General features: G+C 46.2%; 1 protein-coding gene across 30 annotated transcripts in view; it reads left to right on the top strand.

Moving 5' to 3' along the window:
* Nucleotides 1-21,527, top strand: part of Cux1 (cut-like homeobox 1) — a 318,820-nt gene that overhangs the window by 174,898 nt on the left and 122,395 nt on the right. For all 30 annotated transcript variants that reach the window (NM_053860.1, NM_001415775.1, NM_001415774.1 and 27 more), the window contains 2 exon segments: nucleotides 1,255-1,333; nucleotides 20,852-20,989. In NM_053860.1, coding sequence (NP_446312.1) covers nucleotides 1,255-1,333; nucleotides 20,852-20,989 — 217 coding nt within the window.

The following is a 21,527-nucleotide window of genomic DNA, read 5'->3' on the forward strand; positions in this document are numbered from 1 at the left end:
ATTTACAGCTACATAGGAAGTTCAAGGCCAATGTGAACTAAAAGAGACCCTGGAGAGAGACTGGGGGAGGGTGTTTGCCTTGTGGATTGTGTCGGGAGATACCACATGAGCGAGGATGTGCACACTTAAATTACAATTTTATTTTATGAAGGAAGAATATAATCTGAACTTTAAACAAGTGACTTCAGCTGTTTTCTTTGGAGCATGGCTTTAGAAGTGTCTCTCCTTGTCCTGTGTTAGCTCTCCTGAGACCTAGGAGCCTGTGGCCTCCACTCTTCAACAATTCATCCTCCTTTCCCAGATTACACTCAGTCCTTAACAGACTGTTGCCTGGCCCAGGCAAGAGGCCCTGTAATTAAGGCCCATCTTTTCCCTCTTTAATAACACTGGAGAGAGAGAGAGAGAGAGAGAGAGAGAGAGAGAGAGAGAGAGAGAGAGAGAGAGAGAGAGAGAGAGTGTGAGTGTGTGATCTTGGGTAAGGCCAGCAGGAAACTGTAATTCCAGGGCCTTTTCCTGAGCGGTATGAATTTAGTGCGTGTGAAGTCTTGCTGCCTCAAGAGTGAGAGCCATCTATTAGCTCGGCAGTTGTGGTGGGAAGTAATAGCACACAAGTAGTACAGGGATGAGGGTCCTACTCCACCTTTCTATGATATCTAGACATGGTTGAGGGACATAAGTTCAGCTGGATCAGTTTATAAGACACACCACCAACACAGAACCTCCCCCTGTGCCTGCTGGGAACGCCCACAGTGTCCTTGACTTAGCCATCTCTGTGCTCACACTGACTCAGAATGCTCCCGTTTTCCCCACTGACCACTTCCCAGTGCCTTTCGCATTGTCAGACTCAAATGGTCTTCCACTCCCAGCCTCCCCCTGGGGATCTTCTACTGTGGTGTATACCAGGTACATGTTCTCCTCCATGTACAGGGATGGCCTCTTGAATTCTGACTCCACTTGCCCATCCAGTGTCATTGCCAGTAAGTCCCATGTGTATATATCTGTGCTCTCTCCCTAAGCCCCTTGTTGACAGCACCTCCCCACGTCCACAACTTATCCATAGGATCGTAAGTTTTGTTCCAACAACTAGGACATAAGCAAATGTGTGCAGTAGGAGGCTGAGGCAGGAGGATTAGGAGTTCTGGGCTACTCTGGGCTATATAGTAAGACCTTCTCAGAAAAAACAAAAACAAAAAACCAGATGAACTCTTGGTACATTAAGTTCTTTCTTTCTCTTCTTTGTCTCCTGCCTTTCAGATTGATGCACTGAGTAAAAGGAGCAAAGAAGCAGAAGCAGCCTTCTTGACTGTGTACAAGAGACTAATTGATGTTCCAGGTAAGTCAGGCATTGCTAGCCAGTGAGGAGGATCTGCGTCTGCTTGGGTCATGTGGCTGTTCTTAGTTTTTCTAAGAAGAATGGGTCACTAAAGCAGCTTCCTTGAAAAACCATGGGGTTGGGGAATGTGAATTCTCTAGAATCCAGACTTTGGGCAAACAGGAAGATGCTGTGTGTAATCACAGACTCACCAGCTGATTCTTTTGTAAGCACAGAAGCGCATGCCTCTGTGGCCATGCTGCAGAATGCTGTGTGTCCCAGGGAAGCTGGTGGCAAGTGCTCTGCTGCAGTCTCCCAAGTACAGATGCCACCTGCAGGACTTTGCAAATGGCACTGACAGCACGTGGTGTGATCTATTCCCCATCCAGGCTCACGGAGGAGCAGTGGTTCTGGAAAGGTACCTTTCACTGAAGAGCTAAAGCTGATAGTCCTAGTCCCTGTGACTAAGGATTTGAGAGGCATCTTCTGAGTCCTTTAAGGCTGTGTGGTTTCTCACTCCTCAGCTTCCTTGTGATTGACAATCTATCAGGCTAGATATGATCACGTGGATCCTAACTCAGTCCTAGAGCAGAAGTCACACAGGAAAGCCATGTTTCCCCTGCTGATAAGGAAACCAAAGGACCCACACACACTGCAGTCACGTGTTTGCCCTGTTTGGTAATTGTGCAGACATCGCCCATAGTAGACATATTGACAAAGCAGAAATCTCTCTCTTGTGCCTGTAGGGTGTTCTCATTTCTTGTGAGAAGGGTCTGGTCTGAAGCACTGTGTTTGCTGACAGCCACCCTACCAATGCGACCTTAGACTTTGCTCTCCTCTCTTAGAGCTGAACCAAACAAGGAATTCTCTGAACAGAAAACAGAAATGTAGTCTCCTGCCATGGGCTTGCTCTGAGGTCTCAGTTGTATCCCACACGCCCACCACCTCCCCTACCCGCCCTCCTCCGTTGAATCTCAATTTTCTCATCTCTTAAGTGGATAGGATGTGGGATTGACATAGTAGTGGAGAATACTTTCTCGTGTTCCAATTTTTTTTATTGCCTTAGTTGTTTATCGTGCTCTAAGTTCTAAATTCTGACCTTATGATTTTCTCGAAGAGTTTATATGTGACCGAGAGTTTCTGAGGACTGCACAAGACCCACAAGGAGGCTTCTGAACTATAAGTAGATTATTTGGTGTCAGAGTACACTGCATGTCCTAGTTTGCTTCTCTATTGCTGTAATAAAACGGGGACCAAATTAATTTGGGGCAGAAAAGAGCTTATTTGACTGATGTCCTGATCATTACATCACTGAGAAGAGCTAGGACGGGGACTTGGAAACAGGAACTGAAGCAGAGACCATGGAGGATACTGCTTACCAGCTTGCTCTCCATGGCTTGCTCTCCATGGCTTTCTCAGCCTGCTTTCGTGGACAGCCCAGACCACCTGCTCAGAAGTGACACCACGTTCAGTGGGCTGGGCCCTCCCGTGTCCATCACTAATCAAGAAACTACCCCATACAATTGCCCACAGGGGCAATTCCTTTTCCCAGTATTGCTGTATTGACAAAAACTAACCAGCACACTATTCCTCAAATTCCACCAATTTGACGGACACTTCTTACATTTTCTTTTTCTTTTCTTTCATTTCATTTTTTAGTGTACATGTTATGGACTTGCTTCTCATGTGTAAGACATCTGAAAATTTTTTTTCTCTGAACCGTGTGATGTCTACTCCCAGGATGCAGACTTGATAGGAAAAGTACAGCCATTTCCACACCATTCATTTCCCTAGTGTTCTTAGTCTGTCCCCCTCAGCAGTGTTCTGCTCACTTCAGACTCCCACAGGCTACGTGTCCCAGATGAAAGCTAGGATCTGGCGAGCTGGGGAATTACTTGAAGTGGACGCCAAAGTCAGCCTTGTGTTCACCGAAGGCCTACCCCAATTTTGACCTCAGATGCTGTTTTCAGACTAAAACTTATATTCTGTACACAGTCAAGTTTGTACCAAGATTTTCTCTTAGTGACGTTTCCCAGCTAAGTAACTACTTAACAGGGTGTTGGATTCTTAGTCTGTAATTATACTCTGCCTTAGTTTCCCATAGAACACAAACAATTCTTTTTCTCATTAAAGTCTCTCATATATATAAAGACTTTTTATATATTGGTAGTTTTCATAATTTTATTGGGCTGGAGAATTTTGTTTTTCCATATATCTATTTGTTTGTGAGTAGTATGTGCCACAGAGCATGTGTGTTCATCAGAGAACAACTTGTCAGAGTCTGTTCTTTCCTTCTCCCTTGTCAGTCCCAAGGAATGGACTCAGGTCCTATAAGCGCCTTTACCCATGAGCCATCACCAGCTCATATTTTTGAGACAGGGTTGTAGTGTATATTTAATGGTGACCTCAAATTCGCTCTGTACTCCATGTTAGTCTCTTAGCATACCACAGTCCTCCCAAGTGCTAGATATAGAGGTGTGCCACCACACCAAGCTTGGGTAGCAGTAGCTACCAGCCTGTGTGTCACAGCCCCTTTGGGGGGCGGGGTGTCACATATCAGACATCCTGCATATCAGATATTTAGGTTACAATTCATAACAGTAGGGCAATTATAGTTATGAAGTAGCAACAAAATAACATTATGGTTGGGGTCACCACAAGAACTGGATTAAAGGGTTACAGCATTAGGAAGGTTGGGAATCAGTAGACTGGCGAGTTAAAGTTCGCATTGAAGATAGACTAAATAAACTTTATTACAGTTTTGGAGTTGAGAATGTAGTTTAGTTGATAGAGTGCCTATCTAGCATTCCTGAAGCCACAGGTCCAGGCACTGTAGTACACACCTGTGATCCCATCACTCAGGAGAAGAAGGGAGGAAGGCCAAGAATTCAAGGTCATTCTTGGCCACATATGCAGTTCCAGGCCTGCATGGCCTCCAAATCAAAGTCAACCAAAGCACACTGACATTCCAGGTAGATGCTAAACGTTCTGTGGATTGGCAGATCTGACAGATTACCTAGGAAGCTGGGCTGGATGCTCCACCTGGTTCATGCAGTCTGGTGATTGCTTAGATGAGGTAATCCTGTGGCCAAGGCTTCCAGGAAAGGCCTGGTCAATATGCCTCATTTATTGACAGCTACCCAGCCAGGCAGGGGTCTGGGAGCCTTCATCGTCTGTGGGCTTTAGGCTGCAGTCCAGTAGAATATATATTGAGTTCTACTTGAGAGACAGGAACTCATATTATCACATGAACTTGGGGAAGCCAACAGGTATGTCAGCTACATGCCCTGTGATACCAGGAGCTGGAGCAGGGCTGCCAAACCCAGGAAAAGCTAGGTCCTGAGGTGGTGCCAGGCATCATGCTGCTTGGAGCTGTACTTCTCTGATTTTTCTAGCTCCTTGTTTGTGGGGTCTGCTAGAAGCTGCCTCGAGGCCAAGGCTGATTCTCTTACATTGAACCCAGCAACAGGCACACAAAAAGTATAAGCCAGGCAGTTAGCAAAGCCCTCCAGGGACCCCAGACGGCTCTCCCCAGCAGTTACAGCAGTGACTTGGCTTCAGCTGTATCCAGCTCCCATCCCTGAGCAGAAGCCTGCACGGTCAGCTGTCTCCTGGGCTGCCCTCTAGGATGGCTAATGCCACCTGATCCCACCTAAAGAACACTGTCATCTCTCTTGGTCCCCGCTGCTTATAGGTGATACTCTCACCTGTCTGCTTACCCAAGTCCTAGGCTTCTACTTGTAGGATATGTCTATCCCAACTCCTGCCATTGTTATCCACACTGCAGGTGCCACAAGCACGGCTCAGTTCACCTCTCCCTAGACATGCAGATTAATTTATATAAGGACCCTGCATCCTACAATGTCTACCTTGTCCTGACACTTTTCCCTCTGATCTCAGAGTCTGGGTCTCTATAGTCCAGGAAGACAGAATCGCCATCTTCCTACCTCAGCCTCACAAGTGGCATTACATTACTACGCTTGCCCCCGCTTCCACCCCCTACCCCTTTTGAGATAGCTCAGGATAAGTAGCTGAGGATAACTTTAACCTTCTGACCTGAGTGCTGGGATTATAGGCATGCACTGGTAGGGATTAAATCCAGGGCCTCATGCATGTTAGACAGACAGTCTAGCAACTGAACTAACTATACTGTTGTTATAATTACAGTTGGACACTGCACAAAGCTGTTTTAGCCAACAAGGGACCACATGTACAAGGGACCCTATAAATGAATGGCCGTACTTGGTAGCCCTGGGTTCTTTCAGAGGATACACTAAACAGTGTGGCCTTGTCCCTAATCATCTCCCAGGTATCTACTCCACTGTCTGCCATGTAGTAGAAATTTGGTATTTACTCAGTGAATGTACAAATGGATGTATCAAATCATTTCTGCAAAATGCTATGGGAAGCCAAGTAAGTGGTGCTGTAATCCCAGCACTAAGGTTGTGGAGGCAGGAGGATCAGAAGTTTAAGGTTACTCTCACCTCTATATTAAGTTCAGTGTAAGGCAATGTGGATTACATGAAACTCTCCAAAAGCTAGAGTAGAGTAAACTGAACATGGTATGTGTTGAGAGTTTCCCTGGTCTGTAGACTTCTTGGGTCAAATGTGCACCTTGCTCCTGTGACTGACACCTCCCATGGGAATGAGCTCACTCGAGCATCTGAAATGCCAGACAGCATCCACTGTTCCACAGCAGATTGTCTTGCCACTACCATGGAGTGTTTTATTAGCTCTCTGAATTTTCATTTAACTTTTATGTCAGACTATTAAGATTTTCATGGCTGCAAAGACATTGACACAGCCCTTCCTCTCAGGGTCCAGCACATGTGCTTGGCAAGTCCTCCGTTCTGTGGCTTGACTTGACGCTGGCACCTGCATTTGGTTGAACAGCTGTTCTGCCTACATTCTGCCAGGATCTCCCTGCACCCTGCCTATTCACCTGACTCTGACCCCCAACCTCTTCTTGACTGGGCCATATTTTAAGAAAAAAATAAGCACACACCCCTCCTCAAGCCAAGTGTGGTGGCTCACACCTGTAAGCCCAGCACTGGGAGAGGTCAGAAAATTCAGGGTCACCTTTAGCTGCTTAAAGAATTGAGAAGGAGACTCTGCCTCTAATTATCAGTTAAGCGAGAGTGCTGTTGCTTCTGCAGGACTGGAGTTGAGTTCCTAGCACCCATGTTAGTGGCTCACAGCTTCCTCTAACTCCAGCTCCAGGGATCAGACTCCTCTTTCTGCTTCTACAGGCAAATAAAAAAATAATTCTAAAGAGACCCTGACTTAGTTAGAGTTTGTGTTGATGCAATAAAACACCATGACCAAAAAAAAAAAAAAAAAAAAAAAAAGTTTTTTTTTTGTTTTTTTTTTTTTTAAATAAAGGCTTGGGGTTGGGGATTTGGCTCAGTGGTAGAGCGCTTGCCTAGCAAGCACAAGGCCCTGGGTTCGGTCCCCAGCTCCGAAAAAAAAGAAAAAATAAATAAAATAAAGGATTTTTTTCAGCTTACACTTCCACATTGCTGTTATTACCAAAGGAAGTCAGGACAGGAACTCAAGCAGGATGGAACCAAAGGTAGGAGCTGATGCAGAGGCCATGGAGGGGTGCTGCTTACTGGCTTGCTCCTCATGGCTTACTTAACTGTTTTCTTATAGAACCTAGGACCACCAACCCTAGGATGGCACCACCTACAATGAGCGGGACTCTCGCCCATTGATCACTAATTGAAAAAATGCCTTACAGCTGGATCTCCTGGAAGCATTTCTTCAATTGGGAATCTTTCCTCTCTGATGACTCTAGCTTGTGTCAAGTTAACATAATCCCAGCTAGCACACACCTGTCTTCAAAAACCAAAACAATCAACTATTAAACAAAATCCCAACATGTTAAGATACTGGCTACACCTTTATTGCAAAATAGATTTGAACCATTAGTGGTCATAAGCCCAGAAGTTACTATGGCCTTAGTGGTAGAAGTTACTATGGCCTTGGTGTTTTGTTTTTTTGTTTTGTTTTTTTCTTTTTCTTTTAAAATCTACCTGTCTCTGCTTCCCAGTGCCAGCTGAGGATTTGTTTGAGATGGGGTTTCCCTCTGTCACTCATGCCTCCAGCCTCAGCCCCTAGTGCTGGGATCATGGCTGTGTGCTGTACACCTGTAGCAGTCAGAGCCTTGGGCTTTGCACAAGAAGACATTTTACTCAGAGTCACATCTGTGAGCCCCAGTTAAGTGTTTATTCATTCTTTACTTTATGATTATTTTTATTATGTGTGTGTGCTTGCACTCATATACCAGAGCACACGTATAGAACCTTTAGAAGTTGATTTTTCTCTTTCCAATATGTGAATCCTGGGAATCAAACTCAGGTCATCTTACCTGCTGCAAATATACTTACCTGCTGAACTGTCACACTTGTCCCCATTCCTTTATGTTTTAAAACAGGGTTTCATGTAGCCCAGGATAGCGTAGCACTTGGTATGCAGCCACCACTGGCTTTACATTTTTGATACTCCAGTCTCAGCTGGTGCTAAGGTTCTGAGCATGCCTCACTACACTGGCTAAATTATTTTTTATACTGATGCACAAGTACAAGTGTCATAACCATTTGGCAGCATTGTGAGCTGATAGGATTCCCCCTGATAGAACTTCCCCTCTGTTGAGCTTTCCGTTTGAGGCCATCATCTCTCTGATTTGGGTCCGTGTCTATGGGCAAGGGCAGAGTTCCAGGCTGGTCTCTTGATGCTGGGGAGTGCAAAGCACAGTTTAAGGTGGGCTGCTGTTGGAGACACTTAAACTCTGCCAGCACCTCCTGGCAGTCTGTCACATAGATGCCTGGACCGAGAGTCCCAACAGACGCCAGGTCCTTTCCTTCCCCTACTCCCCAGTACCACACACACTTTGCTCAGTAGAGAAAATATTTCACAATTATGTTTTGAGTAAAACAGCTTGTATCTTTAACTGATGAGGCAGGAAATGTTTCTGCTTTTAAAGGGTGCCCCTCTCCCATAGCTGGAATATTATGAAATGACATAGCAGAGCAGGAATTTTCCTGGGTTCCAGGCAGGATCAGATGGCATGCATAATCTACCAGTCATTAACCTTGAGTGGGTGACATGCTTCAGATTTTCATTCTGCAAGAATGTATTTATTTGCATGCTTGTAAAGGGGCAACATAAATCAGCAAACTAATCGCTTGCATTCCAAGTCTCAGTCTCTAGGCTGGTTTTACGTCAGCGTGACACAAGCTAGAGTCATCAGAGAAGACAGCCTCCTTAAAATTGGGCTGTAGGCAAGCCTGCAGGGCATTCTCTTAATGAGTGACTGATGGGAGGGCCCAGCGCGTTGTTGGTGCCATCCCCGGGCCAGTGGTCCTGGGTTCTATAAGAAAGCAGGCTGAACAAGCCGTGGAAGCAAATCAGTGAGCAGCACCCGCCATGGCCTTTGCATCAGTTCCTGCCTCTAGATTCCTGTTCTGTTTGAGTTCCTGCCCTGATTTCCTTCATTGATTAACAATGATGTGGAAGTACAACCTGAATAAACCCCTTTGTCCCCAAATTGCTTGGGTCATGGTATTTCATCACAGCAATAGAAACCCTGATTGAGATGGTTGTCCTTACCAAAGCATCACAGATAGGATCACAGTTACCTGCCTGCTTGTAGTGTATTCATAAAACTGTCCATGACATGATTAAATGTCTGTTCTGGAAAGTTCTTGATGCAGTAGTTTGGGGTAGCTGTGTGTGCAGGAGTATGTTGAGATAAAGTCTGAAAGATAAGGCTGTTATAGCCCAGAACGTCCTGAAAATCTGAATCCTGCCCAAGCCTCCCAAGTACTAGGTTTACAGACCTGTGTTTCCACACCAGTTAACAGTTTTTTAAAAAGAATCCTTAGACTTGTACTGGAGAGATCCCTTAGTTGGTAAAATCTTAGCCACTCAAGTACGAAGACCTGAATTTGGGTCTCCAGCAACCACTCAAAAAAATCCAGGTATGGTGGTGTGTGTGTGTAATTCTGTGACTTTCCAAACAGCCAGCCAGGGAGGGTTCACTGAAACCCTCCGTCAAGAAATAAGGCAGAGAACAATTGAGTAAGGCATGTCTGGCCTCCCCATATACACATACACATGCAACTCACACACACGTGCATGCATGTGAATACCTACATTTACACTACATATACACAAGAGTCCTAAGACATGAGACAAAGGCACCAAGTTGGTGAAGCTACTACTATGTTTGTTGCTGCTGCTGTTACAGGACTTGGCCTGGGCTACAAAGTTCCCTGGTAAAATTGCTTTGCAAGCTGCCTGTCTTCTTGCTTCTGCAGTCACTTTGCAAGTATCATATTTGACTCCTGACTCAGTGGCAGTTTACTTCCTACCAATGAGACCCTTCAAATGCAAAAGCAATGCCTGGGAGCTTTTAAAACTGAAGTCTTAGGAAGCGTATTACCAGCACTGTAAAATATTTATCGCCTCATGAAACAGGGCTCCCAACTGTGGTGTAAGAACCACCTCAACTTGCTAGGCCGCCCTAGCCTGTGGTTTTTTGCAAAGCACCTGTGTGGTAGTTACTTTTCCTATTGCTGTGAACAAAAGCAACTTTTGGGAGAAAGGGTTTGTTTAGGATCACAGTTCTAAGAAGTTTAATATATCATGAGGGGATACATGGCGAGCTTATGAGGCGCTGCTCACACGGCACCCACAGTCAGGAAGCAGAGACGGAGGCCGGTGCCCAGCTCACTGTCTCCTTTCCAGTCAGTGCAGGACCCCAGCCTAGGGAATGAGTCTTCATTCCTCAATTAAATCTTTCTAGAAACACCTTCATAAACAAATCCAGGCATATAGTTTTATGGTGATTCTAAATCCAGTTAAGTTGGCAATGAAGATTAACTATCACAATGTAGCATGGGTTTTCTGAAGAACTAAACTAGAACTTCCTAGAAAGAGCTCATTTGTGGGTTATTCTATTTCCAGAACTTTATACAAAGTTGACAGAAAACTCTGCACAAGGCTTGTGTCTCCAGGCACCCAAAGTTAGAGATAGGATTCAGATTAAGAGCATTCTCTTCGTGGGGACTAGCCCCATTATGAGGACCCAGAGATAATCTTTCCCCTCCCCACGAGACAAGGTCCCAGTGGCCCAGACTGACCTCAAACTCATATGGCCATTGAAGACCCTGCAGTCCTGATCCTCCAGCCTCCCAAGCGCTGGTATTACAGATGTACACCACCAGGCCCCATTTATCCATTTATGCGGTACTCGGCTGGAGGTCGAATCCACTGAGCATGGTAGGCAAGCACTCTACAAGCAGAGAGAGCTACAGCCTCAGCTCAAGGTCTGCTTTTTAATGTCCCTCCACAAGGGTGAAATAGCCATCTGGTCCTTTGTGCCATTACTTTCTGGGAGGACACATTAGAGATAAAATTAGAAACTTTGCTTCCATTCCTCCTTCCTCCCTGCTGGCCATAAAATGACTCCCAGGGAAAGCTGACAGGGTGTGCGATGCGTAGGTTGGAACCGTTCTTGGTTTGCACACCACCATGCTACTATTGGTATGATAGCCTTCAAGACTGGAAAAATATGGCTGCTCTTGTCAGGCCCCAGCAGGCTAGTCAAGTTCAGGTGGTCCAAGACTCCTGATGTTGGCAAATAGGCCAACACCCCTCACTCTTACACAGTGACTTTAGTGGCCTGAGACCTGCACAGTCACCCTCACAGGTATCCTGTCTGTCTTCCTGGGACATTTTCATTCATATTACTAAGAAGCAACCTCAGGCACCAAACCAAAACAAAGGAAACCAGGGACTTCTGAGGAGCAGCGCAGCTTGGGCTGCAGGCAGGCATTCAGCTGCTTCCTGCCTTCCCTGTGGCTCTTTGGCCCAGAATTGGTCCTGAAGCTGCTACAGGGGACAAGAATCCGTTATGCTTCGCACTGGAGAATTGGAAAACAGACATAGGACAGCTTTTTTCCACTCTCCCTGACTAGGACATCAGACGAACTTGGCACATCTTTTATCTTCTATATGCTGTTAGCAAGTGATTGATCTACTATAAACTCATGCTATTGTTTTAAGATAGTCTCATAGACTCCATGCTGTTCTCTGCATCACTGTGTACTAAGGATAGCCCCTCCTCTGGCTTTCACCTTCTGAGTTCTGGGTTTCCTGGGGTGGAATCCAGGGCTTTGTGCATGCTAAGCAAGTGCTCTTCTCATGAAGCCACATCCCCAACACTCAGCTGTAAGCACTTTGAAGAAGTGAAAGTTACAAGGTGAACGTCTGTGTCTGTGCCAGCTGCTTCCGCATGCTTTCCTCATTTTTAGGGCCTTCCATTTCGGTCCAGCTCATCCAAGCCCTTGGCTGTCCTGACTAGCATGTTGAGAACTCCCCAAACTGACCCAGGGAGTCCTTCTTGGTGTGCTTGTACACAAAGGTGTGTGGCCTCATCCCACCCATTCCTCCCCAGCCCCCAACCCCAAGCCCGGACATGACTGGGGTGGTCCTGGCACGCTGGGTATCTAGACAGCTTTTCATCGGTTGCTCATCAGCATGCTAATTGTCATATAACTAATTATGCCCTGAATTCCAGTTGATTTTCTTAATGAGACAGCTGGGTTAATTATGTAATCGTATGATTACATTAGCCCAGAGTGTCCCGGCAAAGAGTAGAGTCGGCCTGCATGTGATGTCATCCCTGGGATGGTGCTCACAAGGAACACATTCTTCCTGGAGCTAGTGGCAGGGGACAGCCCTGTGTTGCCTGCAGAGCTCTGTGTAAACATGGGCCCAGGGTTTATTAAGATGAGATTTCTAAGGCCTCACAGTATATGGTGGATCCATTTGCCACAAGCCCAACTGCCATCCCCAAGTCATCCCTGACATAAACAGTTCTAGCTAGATCTGAAGCTGGCTTGACAGCCTATGGCTGAGATGCAGCCTCTCAGTGTGCCTTCAGTGACTTTGGGACCCCTTTATTTGACACTGCTTCCCTTCATTGGGGATGCCAGCTGCCTGGATAGTGGACAGAGACACCCAAACAAAATGTTTATATTGAAGTGCTAGAGGACCAGGGTGAGCGAGCGGCTCAGCCCCAGACTGGCCCAAACGTTCTCTTCTTTTGTGCTCTATCCCCACAGAGGCAGACTTTGCTGAGAGGTGACCACACCTGTTGAGTCACCACTCTATCTGGTCACACTCTCATCCTGGCTTCTTCCTCTGCCAGGACTTCTCCTCAACCTCATGTCAGTGTAGACCATGCTGTCCTAGGAGACTTCCGAAACTCCTCAGGAGCAGAAGCAAGCGCGCGCGCGCGCGCGCGCGCGCGCACACACACACACACACACACACACACACACACACACACACACACACGCCCCAACCACCCTCAGAGACAGTGAGTGGCATCATTATAAAGAAGATGCATTGGCCTCCATGCAGGTGTCATCAAAGACTCTGTTCTTTCCTCATTCCTAATAAATGCACGTCCAGAAGCTGGCCCACACTTAAGCGCTTCTTACCACACCTGCCACGACCTCCCTCCATAATTCCCTGCTCCCCGGGCTCATCCCTTCCTACTGCATACTACTAGCCAAATCCATCAAAGCAGAGCACTAGCCAGACATCTTTATGTACCTTCAGGCTAGCCTCAGACTCACTTTATAGCTGAGGATGACCTTAAATTCCCCATCTCCCTGCTGCCTCTTGAGTACAGGTGTGTGGGGCACCAGGCCTGGTTCATATGGAGCTAGAGATCAAACTCAGAACGTTCTGTGCGCTATGCAAGTACTCTACCAACTGAGACAAGGCCATTTATCTCAAGTAAAAAATTTGGGACTCAGAACCCAAGATATATTTATGTGTATAATATGCATAGACAATTATAGTAGTAGTGTATTTTGAAAAAAAAATTCTATATATCACATTCTAAAAATAAGACGCTACAGCCAGGCATAGTAGTTCAGAACTACAATCCCAGTTCTTTGGAGGCAAAGTGAATTCGAGTACAGCCTGGGCAATGTAATGGGACCCTGTGTCAAAATGAAAAGTAAAGAGAGACTGAGGCTGTGCTCAGTGCAGTGTGTTTGCCTAGGGTGATTCAATCCCCAGTGCCACACGCACACGCACACATGCACAGAGCAGTGAGCAGAGTGAAGAGAATTAAAATGCTTAATTAAAACATTCAAAATTGAAAATTATCTAAGTGTACAGACATATACATAGTTTATTAATGGTGCTAGGCATTGAACCCAGGGCCTCGCACATGCAAGATAAGCATTCTAGTATTGAGCTCTATCCCCAGTGCACTGAAGTTTTGTTAGAGTGTGTGAAGGTGGGTGCATATGTGTGTGCATATAGAGACCAGAGATCAACCTTGGCTGTCATTCCCCAGGAGATGCCCACCTTGGGTTTTGGGTGGTGGTGTTGCTTGCTTGTTTGTCTCACTGAGAGCTAAGGCTTGCCAGTTAGGCTAGAGTAGATGTCCAGCAAGCCCCAGAGACTTCTAAGCCTCCTGTCTCTGGGCTTAGAAGTGTCCACCAGCTGCCCCCCACAAACCTCACCCCAGCCTTTTTACATGTGTTTGGGTGATCAAATGCAGGTCCTCATGCATACAAGGCAAGTTCAGTAGTAGACTACTTCCCTAACGTACAAAGCCCTGGGTTTAATCCCCGCCACTACCTTATGGATGGATTTGGGGGGTGGGGTGGATAGATAGATAGATAGATAGATAGATAGATAGATAGATAGATAGATAGATAGATAGATAGGGTTCAATCCCCAGCACTACTGAATGAAAAGAATGAGCAAAATTGGCTGGATCACTACGTTAGCGTTTTAGTAAAGATTTTTGTCTTTAAAGTTGTCAGGAATGTAGGGTACAGATGTTTGTGTTTATTAACCAGAGGCAAGGCTCTGAGCTCGCCTCCCAAGCTGGAAGTATTCCCTCCAAAGCCACGATTATTTCTTTTTCACATTCCTATAGTTAAACTCTGAAGTCATTTCGGTTGGGGACTTTTCTTTCTCCCTTTTTTCTTTCTTTCTTTCCTTTTTATTTACTGTCTTTTGGCAATTTTATATATGTTTATAAACTTGTTTGTCTTTTTCACACAAACCCTTACCCTCTCTTAGCTCCGCAATTATCATCCCTTCTTCCCTCCAAATTCCCCTCATTTTCAATTTTCTTTCCCTGGTTTTGTGACCCACTGAGTTTAGTTAAGGTTGCTTATATGCCTATGAGTGGAGACATACTGGACCCTTGGGCAAATGACCAGCAGCTACGCCCCTGAAGAAAACTCCTCAATCCCTCAGCAGCCATTAACTACTGATAGCTCCTGGGAAGGAGTGATGACAGTGGGCCTGCTGTTGCTGGTTTTCATTTCAAATTGAACTTCATTACAAGATATATAGTACTAAAATGTTTTTTATTTCCTTCTGAGTCAGATTTGATGATTTCCAATTTTATTTTCACTTTTGTTTATATATGTATATGCACAGGAGAGTGTGTAGGTCAGAGGTCAATCTAGTGTATTACTCATCTGGAGCTGTCTTGTTTTTTAAAGCAGAGCCGTTCTCTGGGACTTGGGACTCTCCAAGTATGCTAAGGTGATAGGCCAGCAAGCCCCAGGGGTGCTTCTGTCTCCACTGGCTACCTGACCTGGCATTTCAGACGGATGCTGGGAGTCAGAACTCTGGTACTCGGGCTGTCTGTCATGCCGGGTGCTTTACCCACCGAGTTATTTTTCCAGGTTGGGGTATGTTTTAGACATTTTGTCACCATATCAACCAGTCTGATCCAGAACTTACATAGATCTACCTATCTGTATCTTCCAGACTCCTGGGATTACAGGTATGCACCACCATACCTGGCTTTGGGCATGATGTTAATCATAGTATATATCTTTTTATTAAAAGATAGAATCTTACTTTATAGCCCTGGCCAGCCTAGAACTCAATATATAGACTAGGCTAGCCTCAAACTCACTCACAGAAACTCACCTGTCTCCACCTCTCCATGTGGGGACTAAAGGTACATTCTGCCTTCTTAAGACTCTGTATGTTGTGCCACTTGTGATAGTACACACCTCTGATCTCTGCAGTCCAGGGGGCACAGGCAGGCAGATCTCTGTGAGTTTGAGGCCAACCTGGATTACATACTGATTTTCATGCCATCTAGCGCTATGTAAGAGACCCTGTCTCAAAAAGGAAGGAAGGAAGGGGGCAGAATATAGAAAAAAAAAAAGAATTAGAGGATGTGTGGTCATATACATTCTGGTATTTTCTGATCTTGGGATTTTAAATTCTATGCTTTTTCTAGATCAGTCTGGCTAGGAGCTAATCAATTTCAATGATTTTTTTTTCTTAAGAACCTGCTTTTGTTTGCATTGATTTTTTTTTCTTTGCCTTTTCAGTTTTATTGCTCCCCAATCTCCTTTGCTCACTTCTGCTTACTTTGCGTTTGATTTGCTCCTTTTTTTATGTTCTTAAGAGGTCCAGTGCATGTTTTACTCCATTGTGGCCAGAGAATGTGCTTCGGATGATATTTGTTCTTTTGAATTTATCAAAACTTGTTTGCAACTCTGCTTGCTGTTGGATATTCCCCGTGCATACTAAAGGAACACTTGTTGTGCAGCTGTGTGGGTTGGTAGTGTCCCAGACTTTTGCACCCATACTGACATTTTGCTAGGTTTCTTGGTAAAAGAGCATCTGCCTAGAATCCCCCAGTGAGGGGCTGGGGGTGTGGCTAAGTGGTAGAGCCCCTGCCTAGAATCCCCCAGTGAGGGGCTGGGGGTGTGGCTAAGTGGGAGAGCCCCTGCCTAGAATCCCCCAGTGAGGGGCTGGGGTGTGGCTCAGTGGGAGAGCACCTGCCTAGAATCCCCCAGTGAGGGGCTGGGGGCGTGGCTCAGTGGTGGAGCCTCCTGCCTAGAATCCCCCAGTGAGGGGCTGGGGGTGTGGCTAAGTGGTAGAGCACCTGCCTAGAATCCCCCAGTGAGAGGCTGGGGTGTGACTCAGTGGCCTTGCATTCTCAAGACTCTGTCTTTCTTCCCCAGCACACAGAAAGAAATGATTTTACATCTGTTATTAATAGATGTGAATGGAGTTTTGAAATTTGTACCCATTATTATGGATGATCTTGTCTCCTGTCCTGTCAGTTTTGGGTTAGTGTGCTGGGGTATATACTTCAGCTCCCTTGGCAAGCCTTTCAAAGCTTATCAAGTAGTATTCCTTTAGCATCCAGAACCACCCTGTGTCATAAAATTAACATTATCAGTTACCTTTAGTGGTGATGAATGTTTCTGTCCTTCCTGGCACTGTGCTCCTGACTTTCCCTGTGTCTCTATTAAGGCAGCTACTTAAGTATCTCTGTCCCCTCTTACTGGAAAAGGAAAAGGCTCCTCTTTGCCATTTATATGGAATCTATCTTCCACTCGTGTGATCTTTAGTGTGGCCATTTTTTCCTTTCCCATTGATATTTGATGTTACCTGGGCTACCTCTCCAGGGAAGCTGCCTCTTGATGACTTGGCGCGGTATCCCTTGCAGTGCCCAACCCTGGCCTTTCCCAGATCATGTAGCCACTTAGGAAACCCTTGTTAAATTAGTGCATGAAGAGACAGTATAATTGAGGTGGCTGCTGGCTCAGGAAGTCGCATTCATAATTAGCATTTCGCATACCTGTTGGCCTGGCCAGCTTTCCTTCCCATCCCTGTCCCTGGGGGAGATGCCAGGCCTGACACATCTCAGCACGCCTTCCTCCAGCTTCTGCAGGCATGACTAGAATTAATGAGCTAATGTCACCGCGCTTAGCAAAATGTGCTGAATAAATCCAGGTGATGGGGTTGTTCGTTATGTAATTATGCTGTTTAAGGTCCTGAGTTGCATAACGAAGTGCACACTACCTCCAAGCCTGCTTCAGGAATTAACTTATCAGATTATCGGAAAATGTTTTTTGAGTTTGTCATGGTGGGTGGAAGGGGCTAGTGGCAAAGCATGTTGGGTTGGAGGCTGGGCAGGTGGCTTCCAGAACTTTGCATGTTATTCTTCTGTCTATGGGTGTGTTCTGTCTCCTCCCCCCCGACAATTCTGTAATTGAACTGCAGAGTTGAGAGGCTTCTGACGTACAGCCTGAGACCTAACAATGCTTGTGTGGCGTTTAAATGGCATTGGAAATCGTTAACGAGACAGAAAGCTATGATTTCCCCAGCTTAACATGCAGGTCGGGGTTTGGCTGCTGAAGTTCATTGTTTTGGTCTCCAGCTCAAACATGCTAGGACTATTATACCATCATGTGGTAATTAGCCGTTCCTTTAATACACATAATAAAAATTAAGCCTAAGAGGTACTTTACCAATGGCTTTTACATATCCCAAAACAATGTTCCCATGCTGTAGGCCTTCAGCCATGCAGTGCACCATCGTAAAGTCGAGAGTCTAATGCATCAAACTACTTGAACATTCAGTTCTTTTTCTATTCTGTGGCCAGTTTTGCTACTTTGCCATTAACTTTAGTACTGTTAAATTAAATATAGATGCTGTAATGACTCAGTCCAAGAGTGCCAGAACTTCCATTCACAGCGGGACGTGCCGAGAACTTGTCTTACGGCGTAGTTGGTTACTATTTGCTCATAATATACATGTTCTCTTCGTATGTTACTGGTTTCCTGCTGAATGGCAAGATGGAAGCTATTTTTTCATCAGAAGCAGACACACTGGGTCCTAGCCTTTAAATAGGAATGGCCTGGAGGGGCCTGGGGAGATGGCTCAGCCAGTAAGTGCTTGGCAAACACGCGGATCTGTGTTCCATCCCCAGTGCCCATGTAAAAAGCTTCTGTGAGTCTGTAATCCCTGGAGCTGGGGAGGTGGAAACTGGTGGAATGCTGGCCTAGCCAGGCAGTCTAACCTACTTAGTGAGCTCCAGGCCAAATGAAAGACACTGTCTCAGCAAGGTGGAGAAAGATTGTGGAAGGTACCCTCATCAATGCCTTTCCACATGCACACACACATACATGTGTACAGAATGCGACCGTAGCTCCTGAAAGTCTAATTGGCACTAGCAGTTGTGCTAGAAAAGGCACTGTCAGTGAACATTCCCAGATGCTCTGCATGTAGAGCTCCTTCTCCTCCTCACCCCTGACCTGGACCAAGCTCAGCTTGTCCTTCCGTATAAAGGGGCTGTGGCATAGTGCTTGTTTTTTCTCAATCCATTTTCTCAGCCTGAAGATACGGAGGGCAGAGAGGGATTCAGTTTCCTGGGAAGACAGTGCAATTAAAAGAAAACAAAGTACCTGGATGGTCTGAGAATTCCATTTTTCTTGTTATTGCCACTCCTGCTTGGAAGAACTATGTTCCCAAAATAGCTCTAGCAATCTAACATAACATAAATATTTTAATATGGATTAAAATAATAATGAAAAGTCATGAATGAGAAAGGGAGACAGGCAGGGACTGTGTACATAGGCTGCATAAGTGTCCAACAAGCCTGAGTCACATGATGAACAATGTTGGTGTTAGGCCCCAGTGCTAGGCTCCCTCAGGGCTGCAGACTCGAGCTCCACGAATCTTAGTGACGCATGGGGTAAATGCTATGAACACATTGACATCGCAGAGAATTCCAGGCCAGCCCTTGCTTCCAGGAACCAGGGGTGGTCTGAAAAATTACTGACTCTGGAATGGCAAGTTAAGTGAGTTCTGGAATATATACCCTCGCTGATCTGCCATGTGTGGTGTTTAGCCTCCTTGAGAGGACACTAAATCTCCACAGCCATCCCTAGCGAGGCTGGCGCCCCTGCCACAGACAGATTCAGTCATCGTTCTAAACTCTGTGACTCGGGGATTCTTCTACCCTCAGGATTCCAAAGGCTGTGCTCCCCTGGGGCCCCGCAGGTGGGTTATAATTGCCTCCTAAACAGAAGGACTGAGAGCATTGTCTGTCTGTCTGTCCACCTTCTGCTGAGAATTCTTGGGAAAGCCAGAGGCCAAAACCTAGTCCTATAAATTGCCTGTCTGCTTTCTCCCACTGTAGACTAAAATCTAACCCTGAGTAAATCTGTTGGCAGACATCATTCCTTTGGGGAGGAAGGCCAGTCTGTGTGAGTATACAGGAACATAGATGTGGAAGCCAGAGTCAGCTTCATGTATTGTTCCTCAGGAGCCATCTACCCTGTTTTTTGAGATAGCATCTCTCACTGGCCTAGAACTCACAAACTGCAAGGCTAGCTGGCAGTGAGCTAGAGAAATCCGTCTGTCTCCACTGTACTACTGGGAGTACCGGTGCCCATGCTTGGCTTATGTGGGTGCTGAGGACTCAGACTCAGGTCTTCATGCTTGCATAGCAAGCTCTTTACTGACCGAGCCATCTCCCCAGCCACAAACATCATGTTCTTTGTCCACAAGGCCTCCCAGGACTGGCCCAGATGCTCTTTTGCTCTCTGTATTCTCAGCGGAACTTGGTGGCTTCCTAGCTGGCTGGCCACAGGTCTGCCATAGGGGTGTTGTGGGGTCATCATCAATTGTATGTCTTTAACTGTTTCCTAACACCCAGCATCAGTAAAGGACCATCATGCTGTAGATACAGTTCAGGGGTAGACCTTCCACTAACTTCAACCAGCACAAAACACTGATGCACAAGGCTCTGGATTTGTTATGCAGCAGCGCATGACCTAAACATGGTGTTGCCTCTAATCCTAGCACCTGTACAATGAAGCCAGGTGGATGAGAAGTTCAAGGCCAGCATGGTTTACACGATCCTCTGCCTCAAAAGTAAAATAAAGTGAAGGGCATGTGCTTACAGAGCCCTCAGGTACTTTCCTCTGTCCATGAGTTCCCGTATACATAGAATAGTGATCACCTGGAGTCAAGGCTTAGTTCAGCTTTCTCTGGCCCTACCAGTCAACCAGGTCAGCCCAGGCCAGCCCTTCCTCCTCACTGAACTTTAGTGCCCCTTCTGTAGTGTCATTGTGAGAGTCTTCTAAGAAAATGTCCTGTCCATTCAAGTGTTCTGTGGTCTGAGAAACCCCCTTGGTTCCAGGTCCTTGGACTTCCTAGGCTCATTTAACATAGAGGCACCTTTCCATGGGCCAGTATCCCCCAAAGAAGGCTCTGTAAATTAGATAGGCTGCCCTGGGGCCCCTTTCTCCCTCTCAGTACGCCTGTGTCTATTTCTCTTTAACCAGTGGATGAAAATCCTTAAAGATCCCAGCCACCAGAGTTGGGCAAATCCCAGTGAGTTCTGTTGACACCCCACTTCCACATGTTAAGGGTCTTGGACTAAATACCTCGACAGTGGCCCAAGGGGCTATGAATCTAGGCCCCAAGGCAGTCTCCAGGAGCTGACTTCTGGATACTGGCCTAGACCTGCTAGGAAGGGCCTGGGTGTGGCTCAGATACAACACCTACTTGGACTTCCCCAATAATGAACTAGAGGTGCGTCTCAGCAGAAGAGGGCTTGCCTAGAGTCCACCATTGAGAGGCTAAGAGCATAGCTTGGTTGTGGTAGAGTGTTTCCCAGAGGATCTGGATAAGTATGCTGACCTGTGTTCTCCCATTGTGTAGATCCCGTACCAGCCCTGGACCTCGGGCAACAGCTGGAAATAAAAGTGCAGCGTCTACACGACATTGAAACAGAGAACCAGAAACTTAGGGAAACACTAGAAGAGTACAACAAGGAGTTTGCTGAAGTGAAAAACCAAGGTCGGTGGCAAATGCCTGCCTGGCTGTGCTTTCTGCCCTCCCCTGCCCTCCCCCTCCCTAATTGCCTTCTTCATAGTGTTGGGACTGGCTGTAATTGTTACCCTCCTCATGAAGCCAGGGTGGGGCAAGCAGCCGAATCTCTTAAACAAAGATAATGACACTGCCTAGCTATGCCACAGCTAAACTTTTCCTCCCGCAATAACTACATAGGATTTTATTGCCCTTGGTCTGGGCCGGATCGGGATTCTTTGAAAATTCCTCCTGTATCATCTTGTGATAGGATCTGTCTTTTCAAAGACTGATGTGTCGCCTCTGGGCGACACCTGTCAGACAGCCAGCTCCTGATCAAAGGGTCATACACAGTAAGTCATTTAGTAATTGCTACCGATCCATTAAGGCTCCAGACAAGACTCATCCTTGTGAGCTGTGTGCTTACACACCATTCCTCCCATGTTGACCTCATCTATTCATTATGAATCTGGGGGGGGGGGGGGGGGGGGAGGAGAGGCAGGCGGGCAAGCAAGCAGGGCTACCTTGC

This window comes from Rattus norvegicus, chromosome 12 (genome assembly GCF_021556685.1).
Source record: "Rattus norvegicus strain SHRSP/BbbUtx chromosome 12, alternate assembly SHRSP_T2T, whole genome shotgun sequence".
NCBI classification, from domain to species: domain Eukaryota; kingdom Metazoa; phylum Chordata; class Mammalia; order Rodentia; family Muridae; genus Rattus; species Rattus norvegicus.